The sequence below is a fragment of the Scyliorhinus torazame genome, chromosome 14, assembly GCF_047496885.1.
Source record: "Scyliorhinus torazame isolate Kashiwa2021f chromosome 14, sScyTor2.1, whole genome shotgun sequence".
In the NCBI taxonomy this organism is placed as follows: Eukaryota; Metazoa; Chordata; class Chondrichthyes; order Carcharhiniformes; family Scyliorhinidae; genus Scyliorhinus; species Scyliorhinus torazame.
Window position 1 is genome coordinate 18022398 of NC_092720.1, and position 22443 is coordinate 18044840.

General features: G+C 47.5%; 1 protein-coding gene across 6 annotated transcripts in view; it reads right to left on the minus strand.

Moving 5' to 3' along the window:
• LOC140389554 (polyhomeotic-like protein 3) overlaps positions 1-22443 on the minus strand; it is a 160389-nt gene that overhangs the window by 86389 nt on the left and 51557 nt on the right. For 2 of the 6 annotated variants that reach the window (XM_072473775.1, XM_072473772.1), the window contains exons 4-8: positions 19468-19536; positions 15536-15694; positions 11881-11973; positions 8304-8580; positions 1790-2661 (exon numbers count right to left, since the gene is read on the minus strand). In XM_072473775.1, coding sequence (XP_072329876.1) covers positions 1790-2661; positions 8304-8580; positions 11881-11973; positions 15536-15694; positions 19468-19536 — 1470 coding nt within the window. Of the gene's footprint in view, positions 1-1789; positions 2662-8303; positions 8581-11880; positions 11974-15535; positions 15695-17889; positions 17939-19467; positions 19537-22443 lie in introns of those variants that run through there. The other 4 variants (XM_072473777.1, XM_072473776.1, XM_072473774.1 and 1 more) reach the window with 3 other exon arrangements.

Below are 22443 nucleotides of genomic sequence, written 5' to 3' on the forward strand. Positions count from 1 at the left end.
AAAAGTCAAGATGGACCTCCAAAGATGGGACGTCCTCCCACTGTCCCTGGCGGACTGTACAATCGGTTGAGGTGAGTATCTTGCTGAGATTTTTCTTTCTATTCCAATGCCTCCCGGTGTTCCGGCCCAAGGCGTTTTTCAGAGAGATTGACTGGCTTGTGACTCGATTTATTTGGGTGGGTAAGGGCCCGAGGATCTGGTGGATGGTGCTGCAGAGGGAGAGGCAAGCAGAGACCTTGGCCGTGCCAAACTTTCAATGTTACTGTTGGGCGGCTAATGCTGAGAAGGTGCTGGAGTGGTGCGGGAACTCGGAGGAGCTGTGGGTCAGGGTGGAAACGGAGTCTGTGAGGGATGTAAGCCTGGGGGTGTTCGTTACAGCTCCACTTCCACTGGTGCCGAAGAAACACTCGACTAACCCCGTGGTAGTAGCCATGTTAAACATTTGGAGCCAGCTCTGTCAATATTTCAATTTGAAGACTGCCTCAAGCCTGGCTCCCATCTGCGTAAACCAGTTATTCGAGCCTGCTAGGCTGGATGCGAGGTTTAGGGAGTGGAAGGAGAAAGGTTGGAGAAGGTAGGAGATTTGTTCACAGAAGGTCGGTTCGCTAGCCTGGGAGAGCTGATGGAGAAATGTGGACTTATGGATGCTGATGGGTTCTCCAGGTGCACAGCTGGGTCAAAATGTACTTTCCTCCCTTCCCGGTGAAACAGCCTTCTACCTTGCTTGCTCGGGGTCGGAGGTGGCCAGTACCTCAAGCATGTGCCAGCGGAGAGTGGAGGCAGGAGACGGACTCGGTTGAGGGAATGAACGCAAAGTAGGGGTGAAAGAGCTATGGCCAATTTTGGAGGAGGAGTTATGGACGAGGTACTGAGGAGAGTGAACGTGACCTCGCGTTGTGTGAGGTTGAGGCTCATTCAACTAAAAGTACTGTTTCAAGCACACCTCACGAGGGCTAGAATAAGCTGGTTTTTCGATGGAGTGGAAGATAGATGTGATCGTTGTTCAAGGGGGCCGGTACACCGGGTGCACATGTTCTGGTCGTGCTCAAAGCTGGTGGGCTTCTGGAGGTCCTATTTTTGATACCATGGCAATCCTGAACATTGAGGTTGGAGTCGTGGCGACTGGTAGAGATTTTTGGGGTTCTGGATGTGCCGGAGTTCCGAACGGCGATTGGGTCAGACGTTCAGGCATTTGCCTTGTTTGTGGCAAAGATGCGAATCCTCTTAGGCTGGAGGTCGACTATATCGGCAAGTGCCTCCGCATGGCTGGGTGGTGATTGGGTTTTTGCACCTCGAAAAGGTCAAGTGGACGGGTTTTACCGTAGATGGCGGCCATTTATAATGTACTTTTAAGAATTGCTCACTGTTAGCTGTTGGGTGGGAGGTGGGATAAGGTTGGTGGGGAAGAGGGGTTAGTTTATGTTGCTGTAGGGGAACGGGTGGGGGGCTTATTACTGTTCTTATGTGTTATTGTTTGTTTTTTGTAAACTTTGTATAAAAATTGTCAAAATTTCAATAAAAATATTTCCAAAAAAAAGAAACTTGGGTTTAAATTCCTGCCTTGACTGCCATTCCAGCACAAGAGCCCCAGAATAATTGCGGGGTTGCAAAGCTGTTGACTGGATGGGACACTGAGTTTCCTTAAAAGAAAGTGAAATGCATAGTTTCATTATAAAACAAGTAAATACATTCATTGTTGAAGGCAAATATTCCAACAAGTAGCGGTTAATTCTCATTTTTAAAAAATGCAATATTCATGCGAGATGTAAAAGATTCAGTAAATTCCTACCAGTGGCAGATCCACAGGGGGTGGCGGCTGGACTTGAAGATTAACAGCAATAGTCTGGGGTGGGGGAAGAGCCTGAAAGGGCATTTGGATCAGAGCCTGGGATGCCGGGAGCTGTTCCCGTGAATGTAGAACAGTCTGTGGCAGTACCTGTGTTGGGGAAACAATCTCAGACGGTACTGTTAAGGACTGCACTGACTGCAAGGGCAGACGCTGGAAGTGAGCTGGTGCCGTTGACTGGATCTCTTGCGGAGGGGATCCCAGGGTGGGATGCTGCTGCTGATGCAATGTAGTCAAGTGCGCCATCATTGGGCTTGATTGTCGCAAAGGTCCGATTTGAGCCACTGGTGAGCGATGGGCTGGCGGTAAGTGCACCGGCTGTGTTTGCTGGGTTGGTGGCACATGGGCCGAAGCTGGCTGCTGGCTGGAGCCCAACGGCAGAGATGCATGAACCAGGGTGTGCGACTGTGCCTGTATCAATGCTTGTGGCTGGATGATGATGGTGGATGCTGATGGGCTCGGCGGTGATTGAGAAAGTACTGGAGAGACCACTACTGTCTGCTGCTGGCTCTGAGGGTGAGAATGAGCTGAAGGTTGGCTCAGTGGCTGGCTGTGGGCTTGGGTCGATATGCAGTGCGGCGACTGGGAAGAGGCCTGGATTAAGGATTGGCTGTGGGCTTGAATCGGCAGGCAATGCTGAGGCGGCGGAGGATCAGAAGCCGGGGCCTGAAGGGCCAGGGGCTGCAATTGATGTCTGTGTTGGATCTGCTGCTGATGCTGAATAATAAGCTGATGATGTGCTTTTGGAGTCGCCTGGTGCAGTGAAATCTGCTGCTGTTTAATCAGCTGGTGCGGCTGAATCGGGGTATAAGGTGCTAGAGAGGACAAACAGCAGAGTTAACAGAGAACAGCAAGAGATCCTTCCTTTGTAACTCCAGCTATGAAGGAAGTCACAACAGACAAAATAATAAATCTCTTTATCAAAACAACTTTTAAATATCAAAGACACAAAGCATTACAGTTAACTTTTCCAATTCCATTCATTTTTTAAAAATTACACGATTGAAGAAATACCTTGAAGGATTTACCAATTCTGCCAATGAAGGAGAGTTGAATTGTATTCATTCCTCTTGCCATTAACTTATGTTTCATGTTTCTGAGTTTATGTAAAGAGAGGTTAGCTAGACTAGGCTTATATCCCCTTAACTGGAGAATATTAAGAGATGCGGTAATTGAAGGATTGGATTCTTTGGCCGCGCCACCGCAAGATCGCCACAGACAGGACGGGGACCATGTAAAGGAACCTCTGGGAGGGTGCGGCCGAAGAATCCCGCCCGAGGTGTTTAAAGGATTCAATAGAGCAGATGGAGATCTGCTCAATAACAAGGTTTCATAACCTTAGGCAAAATTCTCTGTGTGGGAGACAATGGCCGTGATCGAATGGAAATGGTTCCAAGTCTCATTTGTGGTGGGATTTGCTGGGAGTTTCCTGCCAGCTCTGCCGGCGGGTTCCCCACCGCTATCTAACCACACTTATTCACGTTATTGGGCCCTTGAGGAGTTTCTCCCCGCTTTAGCCCACACTTGGAATTACTTTCATCACTGGGGAGCTGAACCTGCTGGCCAGACCGGCCCCTCAGAGATGGGCCCGCCATTTTGAAAGGGTGCCCTGATCACTAGGTGAGCCTGTGAGTACCCTCCACCCATGGGCAACGTCACCCCCTCACACATATGGGCATTAACCGACACCCTCCCCCCCCCCAAGTGATGACACCCCACTATGGGGTCCCTTGGTACCCACCTCCCCCCTCTTCAGGCCTCCTCACACCCTCTTCCAGGCACCCCCATCCTACACACCCTCCCCCAAACCTCTGAGGCCCCTTCTTACCTGGCCTGCACTACCCCCGACCCATCATACGGTCTCCACCCTCCTTTCATGGGCATGACTGCCCTCAGGCCCTGACCCTTGGCGGTGCCACCCTGGCACCTGGGCACCCTTGCACTGCCTCCCTGCCAGTATTCCTGCCGGGTGAGCAGTGCCACCTGGGCACCATGGCAATGCCAGGCTGGCAGTGCCAAAGGGCTCACGTTCCAGTGCAAGGGCCAGGGAGCCACCTCGCACTGCCCCTGACCAGCCAGGAGGCCAGCAATGTCCTGGGGGACCCCCTGGGTGCCGTTCCAACTGTCCACATTTCTGTGGACCAATACTGAACAGCGCCCGGTTAGGGCATCACTGGGAGGCTGGTAGATCGGGGGCGGGGCTCCTGATCTGGGAGCATCTCACAAGGTTTACTGGCTGCCAGGATGCCCGCGGGAGATATCACCCTGCATTTACCATCCACGATGCATCTGGTAGATTGTGTCCTATGTTCTCCAGTCGGAGAATTGCAACCGATTTACGATTCCCCTGGGAGTGCATATCGTGAAGCAATTCTGGAGCCCTTGCCATGCAAACCTATGCATTCCGAGGCATAGAAGGGAATCCCGAGAGGTTGCATTGGTGGGCAGGGGGAGTCCAGTGGAGGACGGGGAGGGGGGGGTGTCTAACAGCAAAGTCCCACGACTGCAAACCACCCCACCCCCCACAACACAATGCTGCCCCCCCCCTCCACCCCCACCCCCGGACTGCCTGGGAGCCGCCCTCCTTCCCCGAAGTATGGAGTGAACTGACCACCCCCCCAGAGACCTCCTAATAAGGGAGACTCCCCCAGGAACCACTGTAATAGGGAGACTCCACCCTGGGACCACTGTAATAGGGTGACCTCCCCTCCGTAGGGACCCTGTAAAAGGGAGACCCTCCCCCTCCAAAGACCTCTAATTAAAGAAACCCCCCACAGGGACCCCCTGTCTAAAGGAACATACCCCCTCAAAGACCCCCACCCCCCTCCCTCACCGCTGCCCCCCAGATAAGAGACCCCTGTCTGGAATCTACAGAGCGGTCCAGCTAGGGGCAAAACATTACAGCCGTAACACTTGCCTTGAAGATCCAGGTGTTCACTACTGGAAGGAGAACAGCTGTGGCCTGTCCCTAGACCCATTAGTTGAAAGCCATTCATAACTTACGAGAAGTGGGCTGTGATTTACAGCTTTCATAAACCATCTGCAGCCTTGATTCATTCATCTTCCCTCATGGATGTGAATCTTTAAGTTGTGAAATCCCAATATTGACAAACACTGACCACATCAAAGAGAGGTAAGTGCATTCCAAGCACTAAGTGCAGTTCAATCACATGATTGCAATGTACTTATCGCTCTTTGATGTGGTTGATGTTTGTAAACATTGGGGTTCAACACTTAGAGCCACTGATGGAAGCTCTGCCTGAGCAACCTTCCTTTATGGTTTCATGGGATGTTGCTGGACTGAGTAGAATGAACCTACCTTCTCTAGAGCTCAGAAGAATGAGGCAATCTCATTGAAAGGTATAGAGTGTTTATAGAGCTTGTAAGGGTAGGTGTTGAGAGGTTGTTTCTCCTGGCTAGACAGTCTCAAACACAGGGTCACAATTTCAGGTTAAGGGGTCAGACAACTGGGACTGAGATGTATTTACTCAAGAGGTTCTGTATAGAACCTTAGTTAGGCCACACTTGGAGTATAGTGTTCAATTCTGGTCGCCACACTACCAGAAGGATGTGGAGGCTTTAGAGAGGGTGCAGAAGAGATTTACCAGAATGTTGCCTGGTATGGAGAGCATTAGCTATGAGGAGCGGTTGAATAAACTCGGTTTGTTCTCACTGGAACGACGGAGGTTGAGGGGCGACCTGATAGAGGTCTACAAAATTATGAGGGGCATAGACAGAGTGGATAGTCAGAGGCTTTTCCCCAGGGTAGAGGGGTCAATTACTAGGGGGCATAGGTTTAAGGTGCGAGGGGCAAGGTTTAGAGTAGATGTACGAGGCAGGTTGTTTACACAGAGGGTAGTGAGTGCCTGGAACTCGCTACCGGAGGAGGTGGTGGAAGCAGGGACGATAGTGACATTTAAGGGGCATCTTGACAAATACATGAATAGGATGGGAATAGAGGGATACGGACCCCGGAAGTGTAGAAGATTGTAGTTTAGTCGGGCAGCATGGTCGGCACGGGCTTGGAGGGCCAAAGGGCCTGTTCCTGTGCTGTACATTTCTTTGTTCTTTTTGTTCTTTGCTTGTGAATTTTTTAAATTCTGTACCCGAGGGCGACAAATGCTATTATATAGTTAAGACACGAGACAAACAGATTTTTAATCCTAAGATTTTCAGGAAAAAGAGGACGGGAGGAGGGTGGCAAAGTGGAGTAAAATATAAGATCAGCCATAAACTTACTGAATAGCAGTGGAGGTTTGAGAGGGTGTAAGGCTTACTCCAGTTCCTATTAACCAGGTTCTTATATAATTACAGTGCAAGATGCTTTTGACGCACCAATTGACACACTTCTGTAAAAGTGATGCATGTAGAATCTGACTCAAAGCATGTTAACCAGTGAACTTACAAACTAGAACTGAATGGAAATTCAACCCCAAGGTGTCATAGTCAAATAAAAATACACCTTATGACACGAAGATTAGTGGTGTGGTAAATAGGGAGGAGGAAAGCCTTTGATTACAGAACAATATAGACGGGCTGGTCAGATGAGCTACAAAATGTCACATGGAATTTAACCCTGAAAAGTATGATGTGATGCATATTGGGAGCACCAAGGCAAGGGTATACACAATGAATAGTAGGACTTTAGGAAGTACAGAGGAACCTTGGGATGAATGCCCATGGGTCTCTGAAAGCCGCAGGACAGGTAAATAGGGTGGTTAAAAAGACATATGGGATACTTGCCTTTATTAGCCAAGTTAAAGTCCAACAGGTTTGTTTCGATGTCACTAGCTTTCGGAGCGCTGCTCCTTCCTCAAGTGAGACTCACCTGAGGAAGGAGCAGCGCTCCGAAAGCTAGTGACATCGAAACAAACCTGTTGGACTTTAACCTGGTGTTGTAAGACTCTTACTGATCTCACCCCAGTCCAACGCCGGCATCTCCACATCACTTATTAGCCAAGGCGCAGGATATAAGAACAGGGAGGTAATGATGGAGCTGTATTAAATGCTCATTAGGCCACAGCTAGAGAACTGTATGCATTATGGTTGCCACACTATAGGAAGGATGTGATTGTACTAGAAAGGGTGCAGAGGAGATTCCCCAAGGTGTTGCCTGAGCTGGAGCGTTTCAGCTATGAAGAGAGGTTGGATAGGCTGGGGCTGTTCTCCTTAAAGCAGAGAAAGCTGAGGGGGAACCTGATTGAGGTGTACAAAATTATGAGGGACATAAATAGGCCAGATAGGAAGACATTTTTCCCCTTAGTAGGGGGGGTCAATATTCAGGGGAGGCAACTTATTTATGTAAGGGGCACGAGATTTAGGTGGGGATTTGAGGAAAATCCTTTTCACCCAGAGGGTGGTGGGAATCTAGAACTCGCGGCCTGAAAGGGTGGTAGAGGCGGGAACCCTCACAACATTTAAGAATCATTTAAATGAGCACTTCAAATGCCATGGCATACAAGGCTATGGACCAAGTGCTGGAAATTGAGATCGAAAGAGATAGGAGCTTGATGACTGACGCAGACACGGCATCTTGCTGTGCTGGAAAACTCTGTGGGTGGAATCGAACTAGGATTTGGCAAAGTGTTGGACTCAGACTGGAAACTGGTGTGTAACTCTCCAGTTGCACAGGCCAGTTATCCCTCCAAATATTGAGCCTCTTAGAGTAAAAAAGAGTGGGCATGGTTTACACCATCACTCTGGCGTGGGGGGCCTGCCAGCTACCAAGGTTGGGGCGCCACCTTTAAAGGGCGTCCCGATCAGCGCTGCAGCCTAACAGCCCCAGCCTCCACCACGGAGGTTTCGGGGGAATCTCTCCTATAATCCTAGCCGGCATTCCACCCACAACCGCGCCCCCACCCCCCGACATTCATCGCCGGCATTCCACCCTCCACCAACACCGCGGGAGTATCATCGGCGCTCCCCGCCCCCGACCCAGTGTCCACTCTCCCTCCCCACCCACCCCCAATGGCGCTCCCACTGGGGCCCAGCCCTGTCACTGCCCCGGCACTGAGCAAAGCCAGCAGAGCCAACCTGTGCCAGGGGGCAGTGGCAGGGTACTACCTGGGTATGTCCCTCCCCCCACCGCCCACACCCCGGGGACGATACTTACCTCTGCATCCCTGGAGGGATTACCTCGACTGATTCTCGGTTGGTCAAATCTGTTGTAAACGAGCATGAATATTTGGTGAGGAGGATCATGTGTTGGGGGGAGGGGACTCATTAATGTGGTATTGAAATTAATTTAAATATATCCAAATGATGTCCACAGTGTCACCGGGGAAGGGTGGGGAAAATCGGGGAACGCAATCCCTCCGGAGAGAGTCGTTCGTCCCGATTCTGGTGGGATTTTCCACTGACGTCACCAATCCCGCGCACGACTCGGGTGGACTCAAAATCCCCCTCTGACTAAGACTATGACAATGACTTTCCAGTTCATTGCTAGCTTGTAACTCACCAGGTGCTATTAATTGCTGCGTGTTTGCTGGCATTTGTAACCGTGTGAGCGTGGACACCCGGGTCTCGGGGCTGGCTGAAGTCAGAATCTCTCCTTTCTTGCTGCTCTCAGGGGCCAGGTCATGTTGGCCAGCCTTGGGCCCAACTCCTGGCCCTGCCGGCTTGCTGTGGTTCATTGAGAGTTGCTGGCTCTGACAGGTGCCTTTCAGCGGGACACTCTGAGGGGATGGAGCAGGCAACACAGCTGACTGCTGGCTCCGGACCGCCAGATTCTGAGCCTACCACCAAAACAGAGGAAAAGGAAATCACAAAAATACTGGACAACAATCAAATTATCTTGAACAAGTGAGCTTGATTTTTGTTACAAGAAAGGAATTATGGCAAAGACACCGTTTGCATTCTCTGAGTGAGGCGTTTTGATAAGAGTATTTCCATTGACAGGTGGGTCGATAACCAGATTTAAGATAATTGGCAAAAGAAAAAGAGGGAGAGATTTGTTTTTTTTACACATTATTAATTAATAAGAGGACAATGGAGGCAGTTCCAAAAGTAACCTTCAAAAGGAAACTGTACAATTATTTAGAATCACAGGTTTGATTTTTTTACATATCTGGCTCATGGAGACAGTGGTGGGTTGTCCACAAGGCACAAGGAACTCTGCAGACGCAATTTTCAGGGTGGGGGGGGGGTGTTCCTTGGGAAGATGCAGGGCCAGTGGCCTCATTGGGGGGAGCAAGGTAGGAAGCTGAGGAGCGCAATTGGGGATCTGGTGGGCAGGACCAGAAACCTGAGGGACAGAATGTGAAGGTCTTGTGAGGAAGGTCAAGGAAGGCAGTCACCTCACTCATCTCTTGGGTCCACAAAGTCCTCACCTGCCGGGGTGATGCTCAGGAAACCCAGCTGACCAGAATCAAAGTTGAAAAGCTGAATGAAAATTAGGCTTGCAGCATCATATTGAAAGCACCAACCTGCCTCCTTGGAGATGGTTGTCTACGTGTCCATCTTTCGGTCTCAGTTAAAGACAGAATATGGCAGTTATGGCTTGTTTGGGTCAAGAATCTGATTTTGAAGACTTTAATCACCACCCTCCTATTCACCTGACCCAAACCAGCACCCCCTCCCGCCCCGCCCAATTTTCTTCATTAAAGTTTCCCTCATTCAACCCATTCTGCCTGTAACAGATCTATGGTAGAGTTTCCCAATTGGCTGCACTTCGCATGTCTTCCTGCATATTCTCTCATTTTCCTTTCCCCTTCAAGTATTCACCCTTTTAAAAGTTACTGTGGAAGCTGCTGTCTCCATCCTCCCAAGCAGCACAATCCAGATTCAGGAGTCAAAAAATGTCTTTCTCATGTCACCTCTGGTTGTTTTGCCCAGTATCACTGTTCGTGATTTTGAACACCCGTACTAAGTGTCTTCTTGTTCTTCTCTAAGGAAAACAACCCCACTTTCTTCAGTCTCTCAACACAGCTGAAGGTCCTCATTGCTGATACCATTCCAGCAAATCTCTTTGAGGTCCTCTTTTAACATCCTTGACTTCCTTCCTAAGATTCGGTGCCCAGAATGGAACACATAAATACTCCCGCTGAGGCCTGACCAGAGTTTAGAGGGAATTGGTATAATTTCCTTGGTTTATGTATTCTATTGCTCTATTAATAAAATCAAGGAACGTTTAAACTTTTCAACAGCCATCTCAACTTGTCCTGCCATCTTCAAAGATTCTTGGTACTTACATTCCCCAGATCCCTTGATTCCTGAACCTTCTTTTAAATTATGTTGGGGTTGGTTTAGCACAGTTGGCTAAACAGCTGGCTTGTAATGCAGAATAATGCCAGCAGCGCAGGTTCAATTCCCGTACCGGCCTCCCCGAACAGGTGCTGGAATATGGAGACTAGGGGCTTTTCACAGTAACTTCATTGAAGCCTACTTGTGACAATAAATGATAATATTATTATTATATATTCCCTCTCCTCATTCTTCCAACAAAAATGTACCCCATCACACCATACACCCATTATATTTTCATCATATCTCTCCTCGCTCCCACCTATGAATGACCCATTTTGCTCCACTCAAAGAACAACAAAGAACAAAGAAATGTACAGCACAGGAACAGGCCCTTCGGCCCTCCAAGCCCGTGCCGACCATGCTGCCCGACTAAGCTACAATCTTCTACACTTCCTGGGTCCGTATCCCTCTATTCCCATCCTATTCATGTATTTGTCAAGATGCCCCTTAAATGTCACACTCGCTCCATCTGCTTACACAGTATATAAATCCATCACGTGTCCCTCTCTTTAGCTCTGAAGTCATACGGACTTCAAGCACCGTCAGACCTGCTGCGTTTTTCCAGGATTTTCAGATTTTAGTTCAGATTTTCAGTGCCTGCAGTATTTTGCTTCTATTTATCCCGTCACACTTCTCTGCTTGAATTTCAACCCAGCACGTGTCTGCCCATTCCACCTACCTGTCCACGTCCTCCTGAAGGAACCATTTCCTAGTTTTGTGTCACCTGCAAAATTACAATCTACATATCCAGGCTCAGGTCATTAATGTACTTCCAAAAGAAAGATTTCATGGCTTTGGAGAAAGAGCAGAGGGCAGTGGGACCAACTGGCTAGCTCTTTCAAGGATCTAGCATAATGGGCTGAAAGGCCTCCTACTGTGTTGTAAATTTCTAAGGTTACTGAGATTGCTCACTCAACCTTCAAAATAGGTTAACTGGATTTAGGGGTGCAAAACATTTATTGATAAGCTGGTACAGAAACACATTGTTGTTGTTCCATCAAACACACAGGGGTCGTTGTGATGTCCCAGTGCAATGACGCTCCAATACTCCGCCTTACAGAAAGAGAGGCATCCAGTGCTCTAGTTCACAATGCACCCCCCCCCCCCCCCCGAGCTCACCCCCCACTCACAGACATCTCTCTGCGGGAGTGGGGGACGACGACAGCAAATGCTTACCTGTGATAGGATAATAACAAACAGAAAAAAGCTTCACTCTGAGATATGCAGCACCCAAAGGTCAGTTCAACCATTTTAAACCAATAAAAGTTTAGTACTTAATCTTGGCAACGAAGGAATGGCTCATATACTTCCAGGTCAGGCTGATGTGTGACTTGGGAGGGTATCTTGGAGGGGGCATTGTTCCCATGCACTTGCTGCACTGCTCTGTCTAGGTGGTGGAGGTCACAGGTTTGGAAGGTGCTGTCGAAGGAGCCTTGGTGGGTTCCAGCAGTGCATCTTGCAGATGTCCACACGGCTACCACCGTGCATGGAGGGAGTGAATGTTCAAAGTGGTGGATGGGGTATTGATCAAGCAGGCTTTCGAGCCTTGGATGGTGTTACCCTTCCTAATGAGAGCCTTGGAACATTCACGTTGAGGAAAATAACTCAGCATCAAAGAACCTCATGTCAATAATTCGGCAGACATTATCCCTGAAGTCAAACATGAAGACAAAAATGTCAAAACTCTTAACATGAGTAGGGATATGTATGAGATGAACTTTACAGATCACATTTTGTCAAGTTTCTCTGGTTCCCTGTGTTTGGGGATACATGATTCAGTAATAACTCACCTGTGTGGATGCAGATACTGAGGAAGAGGAAGAGGAGGCGACAGGAATATCTGGCTGGACAGTAGCTACAGTAGCAGTGGGAGTAAAAATCAGCTGCAGAGATAGAGAGCAGATCAGGGAAAGAGCAGATGCAAAGACATGAGAATCAAGAACATCTACACAAGCGGAACCATTTTGCTTTTTTTAGGCTGCTTTGCCCAAATCATGACATGGACCCTGATGGGGCGAAAGGTCTCGCTCTGCGCTGTAAAGATGGTATCACCAGGTACACTGGACATCTCTTTTTTTGTTAAATTTTATTTTTTTTAATTTTAGAGTACCCAATTCATTTCTTCCAATTAAGGGGCAATTTAGCATGGCCAACCCACCTAGCCTGCACATCTTTGGGTTGTGGGGGCGAAACCCATGCAAACATGGGGAGAATGTGCAAACTCCACACGGACAGTGACCCAAAGCCAGGATCGAACCTGGGACATCAGAGCCATGAGGCAGCAGTGCTAACCACTGCGCCACCGTGCGGCCCCTAGTGGATGGCTCTTGATGTTAAACCTTGACGGGTGGATAATTATATATGGCTACAGCTGGACTGCCCAAGATCTTTATTCTCTGGATCACAAGTATGTACAAGAGAGTATTACAGGATACGTACTGGTCTAGAGTTACACACTGTAACATTGACAGTAACTCATCCGATGTTAATTAGTGGCCACTGCTCCAATTCAGACAACGTGGGCCGGAAATGTTAAATTCATGGCGATGTCCTGTCTGCCACAGAAGGGTGACAAGAACACCATTCACTCTGGTGAAGTCACAGTGGCACACTGGGACTCAATTACCAGGCCATATTCCCATCATGACAGAGGCTGTATAACACAGGGCTAAATCGCTGGCTTTGAAAGCAAACCAAGGCAGGCCAGCAGCACAGTTCGATTCCTGTAACAGCCTCCCTGAACAGGCGCTGGAATGTGGTGACTAGGGGCTTTTCACAGTAACTTCACTTGAAGCCTACTTGTGACAATAAGTGCTTTCCATTTATTTGAAGTTTTCAACATGACTGGAGCACGATGTTCTGACTCAAGATTTTTCTTCCTGGCCAATGAACAACAACACGAAGAATGGCTCCCTCCAAACTTCCAGGCCCACAAAATCTAATCTAGACAAACCAGTCCGATCAACATGGAAACAGAAACACAAACAGAACCGGGCTGCAGGGGCTTCAAGAGCAGAATACCCAGAACTGGTGGCTGCACATGGTCAAGAGGTGATGCTCTGGACACCATTGGTCTAAGGGACGTATTAAAGGATTTGTGCAAAATTTGTGTTCCTTTAAAAAGAACACTTCCATTTGGACCTATCTTTTAATCCCTCGTGCTTCTGCGTCCTAAGTTTATCTGTCAAATATCTGAAGCAAAGAAACCAGAAAATCCCAGGTTTGAACCTGGCTCAGTTAACTGCTCTCAATTGGAGCCACAGTAGAAGTATGGCCGTGGGATCCAATGGCATAGGAAAATTATCCAGGATTACTCACTCATTATTCATGTCTAGGGAAGCGCATGTCAGAGACGTTAAATGAGTGTGTATTTTACACTCTGATCAAATATGTACACCGGAAATAGAATTTAGCCCCTTGAACCTATTCCGCCATTCTATTAGATCATGGCTGATTTGCACCTCTACCCCATTTACCTGCCTTGACTTCATATTCATTGATAACTTTACCCAACACAAATCTATCAAGTAGCCTGGTCTGGTCTGGTTGAAAGTCACATGGGGCTGGTTTAGCTCACTGGGCTAAATCGCTGGCTTTTAAAGCAGACCAAGGCAGGCCAGCAGCACGGTTCAATTCCCGTAACAGCCTCCCCGAACAGGCGCCGGAATGTGGTGACTAGGGGCTTTTCACAGTAACTTCATTGAAGCCTACTCGTGACAATATGCCATTTTCATTTTCATTTCATGTGAATAGTAGGGGCAATGTATTACAGGATCAATCACAGCCCAGGATCAATCACAGCCCAGCAGGAAATTTGGGGGAGAAAAGGTCTTTCTATTAATATAAATTTAGAGTACTCAATCAATTTTTTTACAATTAAAGGGCAATTTAGCATGGCCAATCCACCTACCCTGCACATCTTTGGGTTGTGGGGGCAAAACTCACGCAAACACGGAGACAATGTGCAAACTCCACAAGGACAGTGACCCAGAGCCATGATCGAACCCGGGACCTCGGCACCGTGAGGCAACAGGGCTAACCCACTGCGCCACCGTGCTGTCCTAAGAAAAGGTCTTTTAGTTTATCCTTACATTAAATAAACTTCAAATCACAACTACCTGTTTGCCTGATCAGTACCTATACCAAACTGTTTAATTATGGCTTTATAATTTTGTCAGTTAACTGACAGAAAACAAACACAATTCAAGAAAGTGTAGGTAATTGTGGCACTGTTCTGTGAAACCTTAAATACTGGTCAGAATATTACATGGGGGGGGGGAAACGGGGAGATGTGGTGGATGGATTCCCCCCCCAAAACCCTCCCCAGAAAGAAAGCTTTGCCACACAACCACGACTGATCTTCTACCTCAATTCCACTTTCCAGCGCTGTCCCCAAAATCCCTTGCCTCCCTCAGAGAAGAATATTGAAAACTGAGATTTCGTAAACAAACAGATTTGATTAAATTTAAAACAGAAAGTGTTTGCCGAGAGGGTGATAAAAGATGAAAAACCAGGGCAAACACAAACAGCAAAGGAGGTGCTAGGGGTTAAGGTAAAGGAACGTAGAGGGAGAATGAGAAAACTATACGGGGTGATAAAATAGATTCTCTACAGACATAGGGTACACCAGGTAGTTTCAAGGTTGCTAAGAGATGTAGGAGGCAATCCTGCTTTGGACAGCGATTGTCTCATACATTTGTAGGTAAATGAAGAGAACTTTATCAGATATGCTTTTGTCAAGGATGTGCTCTTTAGCAATAACAACTTGCATTTACATTGCTCCTTTAACATACTAAATCATTTTTTAAAATGCTTTATGGGGGCATTACCAAACAGAACCTGACATGGAGCCACATAAGGAGATATTTGGACAGATTAACACAGGCTTGGTCAAACTGAAAGATTTTAAAGAGCGTATTAAATTTAAAAAATGTTTTAAAATAATCTTTATTGTCACAAGTCGGCTTACATCAACACTGCAATGAAGTTACTGTGAAAAGCCCCTAGTTGCCACATTCCGGCACCTGTTCGGGTACACAGAGGGATAATTCAGAATGTCCAATTCACCTAACAAGCACGTCTTTCGGGACTTGTGGGAGGAAACCGGAGGAAACCCACACAGCCACAGGGAGAAAGTGCAGACTCCGCACAGACTGTGACCCAAGCCGGGAATCGAACCTGGGACACTGGCACTGTGAAGCAACAGTGCTAACCACTGCGCTACCTGCCGAGGTAGAAGCGGAGAGGTTCAGATGGGGAATTCCAGAGCTTTGGGACAAGGCAACTGAAGGCGCAAACACCACTGGAAAAGCGATTAACATCAGGAATAAAGGGGCGGCAGTGTTAAAGGCTGCCAGCATGCTTAACATCGGCTCATTGATCAACAGGGTGTTCCAAATTCCGTTTTGTTTTGTTGCATTGCCATTCCTGTGCTTCACAACTTACCATTTGGGCCCTGAGGTACATCTGCGCCTGGCTTGCCGTGAGGGTGGGAGTGGTGTTGCCGAGAAGCATGGCTTGCTGGGTGATCCCACTGCCTGAAGTGCTGGAGGTCTGGGCACGGCTTATCAGCTGAGTAGCAGAAGGAGATGCCGAGAGGTTAATCTGCACAACAGGGACCCAAAGGCCTATTAAAGGTTGAATGCAGTGATGCGCACAGAACCAAGATAGAACATTATTCACGCGGTTTCTCAACTTAATTTGCTTCAGAGATAATGGAGTTACCTAACAATAGAAACATTTTGTTAGAAAAGGCAGACTACATTCCGAGTGATACCAGTCAGAGAGTACAGTTTTGGCCTCTATAATACAATACGGGTACGAAGGAACAAATGGTAACAAGCACTGGTCTTGCCAGCAATGGGCAAATTGTCATACATTAGGGTGATACTAGAAATTAGAAAAAAGACTCACATCTATATAGCATGAAGGCAGATGGAGCCTTGGTTTGACAGCTCAGCTGAAAGATGGCACCTCTAACACTGCAGCACTCCCTCAGTACTGCGCTGAAGTGTCAGTCAAGAGTTTTGTACTCAAGCCCTGGAGTGGGTCTTGACCTCAGCAATTTATGATAAGGGCCAACAACCAAGCCACGGTCGACAAAGAGATAATAATAATATAGATTGTACCAGTTCAGGAAAGACTGGTCAGATTGGGGCTCTCAGCTACAGAAACGAGAGGTGACTTGATGTAAAATTATGACAGGGTAGACGTAAAGAAGACATTTCCATTTGAGGAGTGACCAGAACGAGGGGTCGTAAATATAGAGAGCCACTAAGAAATTCAACAAGGCACTTATTTACTGAAAGAGTGATTGGAATTCAGAACTTGTTACCACAGGTGAGCAGCACAGATGCATTTAAGTAAAAGCTGGATAAGTACACAAGGAAAAAAAGGAATAAATGGATTTGCTGATAGGGTTAGTTCGAGTTGGGTGAGAGGAAACTCATATGGAGTATAAACACTAGCACAGACGTGAATGGGCTGAATGGCCTGTTTCTGTGCTGCAAATTGTGTGAGATTCTATTGAACTGAACGTTACTTTGCTATGAGAAAGTAATTGCTCATGTAAGTGGATGAGAGTGCAGTTCCGGCCTCCACAATACAATATGGTGGTTTGCATGCCATCTGATTCAGCTTCAACAAGTAGGCAGGGAGGGGATACCAAGAATGATAATCTTGCAGCTTTACTGGCATGGGCATACAGCATGGTTTCCATTTCCCCAATGTTCAATTGCAAGAAATTCAGACTTGCGCATGAACTAACAAGAGGCAGACAGTGTGAAATTGCAACGATGATGTGACTGGAGAGAAACTGTTGCGAGTCATCAATGTCCGCATGTTACAGAGGGCGAGTATGTAGATGCGATCGTAGAAGAGGAGCCAGGGATAGATCCTTGGAGGAGGCACCAAAAGTAAATACATAGAATTTACAGTGCAAAAGGAGGCCATTCAGCCCATTGGGTCTGCACCGGCCCTTGGAAAGACCACCCCACTTAAGCCCCACACCTCCGCCCTATCCCCATAACCCAGTAACCCCACTTAACCTTTTTAGACACTAAGGGCAATTTATCATGGCCAATCCACCTAACCTGCACATCTTTGGACTGTGGGAGGAAACCTGAGCACCCGGAGGAAACCCACGCACACACGGGGAGAACGTGCGGACTCCGCACAGACCGTGACCCAAGCCAGGGATGGAACGTGGAACCCTGGAGCTGAGAAGTGACTGTGCTAGCCGCTGTGCTACCGTGTCGCCCGATGTTTGGGGATGTGAAGAGAATCCATAACTGGAGATGCTGTGGCTGCGACTGGAAGCAAGCGTGGATAGTTCTCTGAGCTGGACAATGGAGGTGTGGTGTTGAAGGAAAATGGTGTGCCTAACAATGTGTCAAAGGCTGTCAGGAAGAAATAGTTCACAATTGCAGAGGATGTCATTTGTGACATTTCATTAGTGTGGCTGGGGCAGGACCTGAACAGAGCCAGGAATGGATTCTTGAGGAACTGGAGCGGTGACCACACAAAAGCTGGGGAACAAACAATTGCTGGGCATGCACTGGTAGCCACGGGACAAAGGGGTGTGAAACTATGCAAGAGCGGAGCCACTGAGGGAAGGCAATGTTGATCCGACAGTGTTTGGTGCTGGAGAGATGTCAAGGTGCACTCGAAGGGATAGAAGATCACAGCTGCAGCCACAGACGTTGGTGACTTTGGTCAGGGTTGTCTTGGCGGTGGGTCCAGAAAGGGGTCCAAACTGAAAAGAATTCAGACAGGGAGCTTTGGCGAAGTGTTGCGGTTACCTTGTTGTTGCAGAGAGCATCTGTTAACTGCACCTAGAGAGATCCAAATCTAGAAGGGAGAAATAGGCCTGTTTCAGCTGGGACAGAACACATTTTATACAAAAGGTATGTACCGCACACAGGGCCAGGGCGTAATGTACTTGAATCGATCAGCTAAAGAGGTTCAGAGAAAGATTCTGTTCCCCCTCATTGGTCTTGAGTTTTTTCAGCTCTTGCGCCCTCGTGTTTGGCTGCATTGATGGTGATGCAAAGGGACCACAGTTTGTGAGGAACAGGCTGGATAGATCAGAGGGCCTTCGCCAACAACCTTCGTAATCAAGGCAAGAAAATCGCAAACAATAATATTTTGAGTCTACACAGAAAGATTTGTGCACAACTTTCACAATCTCATGATTTCCCGGAGCACCCTAATGAGGTAGTTATGAAGTATTAAGTCACTGTTGTAACACAGGGAAACAAGTTCGTTGCCAGGAAGAGGGAATTGGATCGAGCGGTATGAGCAGCAGGAATCGGCCCACAGGTCTGCCAGGATGTAAACTAAAACAGCATCCATATAAACAGAAGCAAATTAAAGTTCTAACCCAATTGCTCTGACAGAGGCCGCATTGCTTCACAAACATCTATTGGACAGACAAGTGCTCTAGCGTGAAAATATTGCCATTGTGGGCCTCAAATCCCGATACTGTGAGTACCTAATCTCAGTCGGGTTGAATGACAACAGTGCAATCGGAGGGATGGGTAAAATCACGGCAAATTAGCCAAGGCCCGTCTCACATATCTCATAGGTTGCAGAGCAGTGCCAGTCCTGGGCAAAGGGCATCGTCCTGCCACTCTTGGCTGGGTATGTGATATGCTGCCATAGCTCTTAGTAAGTTAAGAAGAGGGGGTAAAGGTGAATCGATCAAGACACTTGAGTAATAGTTCTGAAAATGAAGTTCCTGTCACAAGAAAATGGGACGATATATTTTAAGAAACCAGTGCGACCTCCCTGTAAACTTGGGAAAAGGACGTTTATTTGTGGATAACTGAATGTCTGGGAAAACATGCGCTTGGTTCAGTTCAAAAGAAAAGTTGCTCGGTGAAAGAGCAACAGTCTGAGCGAATCTTTCTACGTGTAACTGGAGCCCAAACACTGTGCCATGCCCGTATTATTAGCATGCAACTTGTAAGGGGCGAATTCACGAACCTGTGCTTCCTGTGGGAATTTGCAAGGAATGTTTTGCAGCAAGTAGCAGCTGTGCAGCTTGTGATTTTCCCTCTATTCATTTTAACTGACGGATAAATTATGGGCTGTCCACCTGCAAATTTCCTAATTAATTCCGCAATGGGAGAACCTTTGGCGTGGCCCTTTTAAAGTGCTTGAAAGAAAACTGCAATTCTAATGGCCACATTAGCCACTGAGAAAATAAAACAGGTTACAACACCTCTCATCAGAATCACAGCCACAGATATTTCATCCGAATCCAGTTACACCTGGCATTGCTTTTGGCAGGCTGCTGGCCCTGTACCGGCGGGTCCAAGAAGAATGTTAAGGACTGCATCAGCTTTAAGATATCAAGGGGGTTACTGGTGACTCACTGAGGTCTGTGACACACTTGATTGCTGGCTGACGCTCCCTGTGGGTGAAGAAGATTGGCGCCCGCCTGCCTGAAAATGGAGGAGAAAGAACAATCAGATAACTGCACCGTGCATGGAAAGAGCCCAGGGGCCAATACTGGGGGTGGGACACCTGGCTCTCAGGCCCGACTTACTCATTATTCACACCACTTAATTGATCCCATTCCCAAATTCAAATGGAATTATCTGCAAGACCATAAGACCCAAAAGACACAGGAACAGAATTAGGCCACTTGGCCCATCGAGTCTGCTCCGCCATTCAATCATGGCTGATATTTTCTCATCCCCATTCTCCTGCCTTCTCCCCGTAACCCCTGATCCCCTTATTAATCAAGAACCTATCTATCTCTGTCTTAAAGACACTCAGTGAATTGGTCTCCACAGCCTTCTGCGGCAAAGAGTTTCACAGATTCAGCACTCTCTGGCTGAAAAAATTCCTCCTCATCTCTGTTTTAAAGGATCGTCCCTTTAATCTGAGATGGTGTCCTGTGGTTCTAGTTTTTCCTACAAGTGGAAACATCCTCTCCACGTCCATTCTATCCAGGCCTCGCAGTATCTTGTACGTTTCAATAAGATCCCCTCTCATCCTTTTAAACTCCAACGAATACAGACCCAGAGTCCTCAACCGTTCCTCATAAGACAAGTTCTTCATTCCAGGGATCATTCTTGTGAACCTCCTCTGGACCCTTTCCAAGGCCAGCACATCCTTCCTTAGATATGGGACCCAAAACTGCTCACAATACTCCAAATGAGGTCTGGCCAGAGTCTTATACAGCCTCAGAAGTACACCCCTGGTCTTGTATTCTAGCTCTCTTGACATGAATGCTGACATTGCATTTGCCTTCTTAACTGCCGACTGAACCTGCACATTAACCTTAAGAGAATCGTGAACAAGGACTCCCAAGTCCCTTTGTGCTTCTGCTTTCCGAAGCATTTCCCCATTTAGAAAATAGTCTATGCCTAGATTCCTCCTTCCAAAGTGCATAACCTCACATTTTTGCACATTGTATTTCATTTGCCACTTCATTGCCCACTCTCCTAGCTTGTCCAAATCCTTCTGCAGCCCCCTTGCTTCCTCAATACTACCTGTCCCTCTACAGATCTTTGTATCATCTGCAAACTTAGGACCCTGGGGTGTAGTCCATCCGGTCCAGGTGACTTATCCACCTTCAGACCTTTCAGTTTCCCCAGAACCTTCTCCTTAGTAATGGTCACTGCACTAACCTCTGAAACCCTGGTTCTCCTGGAGCTCTGGCATCCCACTGGTGTCTTCCACCGTGAAGACTGATGCAATAACTATTCAGTTCGTCTGCCATTTCTTTGTTTCCTATTATTACTTCTCCAGCCACATTTTCTAGGGTCCAATGTCTATTTTTGCCTCTCTCTTACCTTTTATATATTGAAAAAATCTCTTCCTATCTTCCTTTATATTACGAGCTAGCTTGCACTCGTACTTCATTTTCTCCCCCCTTATTGCTTTTCTCGTTGTCCTCTGCTCGCTTTTAAAGGCTTCCTAATCCTCTGGTTTCCCACTAATCCTCGCCACTTTGTGTGCTTTTTCCTTAGCCTTTATGATGTCCTTGACAACCCTCGTCAGCCATGGATGCCTTGTCCTTCCCTTAGCATGTTTCATCCTCCTTGGGATGAATTTCTGATGTTCCTCCCTAATGACCCCCCAAAACTCCTGCTATTGTTGTTCCACTGACTTCCCTGCTAGGCTCCTTCTCCAATCAACTCTGGCCAGTTCCTCCCTCATGTCTTTGTAGTTACCCTTATTTAATTGTAATACTGTTACACCTGATTGCAGCTTCTCCCTCTCAAACTGCAGGGTAAATTCTATCAAGATGTAGCATACTTTTCCACGCAATCATCCATTACGTTACCATATTAATGTAGCTGGCCTGGTGATGTCCCATTTAGCAAAGTTCAGAGTGAAACCAGCATCAGCTTATGTACTAAGGTCAGGCAACAATGCCTGAGTCTCGACAAATTGCTGCCAGTTTTGCTTCCGTCAAAATGTTGACTTTAACTGTTAAGTTGCCGGTGGGGCCGTTGGATTCCCCTGACCCCCTGGGGTGAACTGTTTTTAATACGATAGGAAGCAGAGATGGCAATTGAGCCTGTGAAGCCTATCACACCATTCTAGGAGATCTGCACCACAATTCCATTTATTCAACTCTGTTGCATTACCCTTGATGCTGTATCGCAACTAATTCTCAGCCTTGAGAGTGACAACTGACCCAATGTGTAGGGAACGGAGATCCAAATTTCTACTGCCCATTGTGTGCTGAAGTGATTCCTGAACTGCCTGGAGGGGAAAATAGGCAGAGAGGGTGAGCAGCAGGTCAAGGCTCATTAAAGAGAAGGGTTGTGGCGGGCAGCACGGTGGCACAGTGGTTCGCACTGCTGCCTCACGCCGCCGAGGACCCGGGTTCGATCCCGGCCCCGGGTCACAGTCCTTGTGGAGTTTGCACATTCTCCTCGTGTCTGCGTGGGTCTCACCCCCACAACCCAAAGATGTGCAGAGTAGGTGGATTGGCCACGCTAAATTGCCCCTTAATTGGAAAAAAAAAGAATTGGGCACTCTAAAATTTTTTTTAAACGAAAAGGGTTGTGGGGAGAATTTTGAAAGAATTGCGACATGGAAAGGGGATCTTTGACAACAGGAGGGGCAGATACTGAAGGAGTAGTTCACCAAGGATGGAGCATAATGTGTAGTGCAGCATAGAGCGTGCACAACAGGCTGGAGGAGCCCTGTAGGCTACAGGGAGGCAGGTTAGTGAACGAATTTAAGGGGAGTTGATAGAGTTTGCGGTATTGTGTTCGGAGCTTGAGTCTTTGTGCACGTGAGTGCATGGGTTGTGGTGCCTTTCACTGATGTCATGATATGCAAATATGCAAGCAATGAACACTCAGAATAGGACACAATCAATGGGC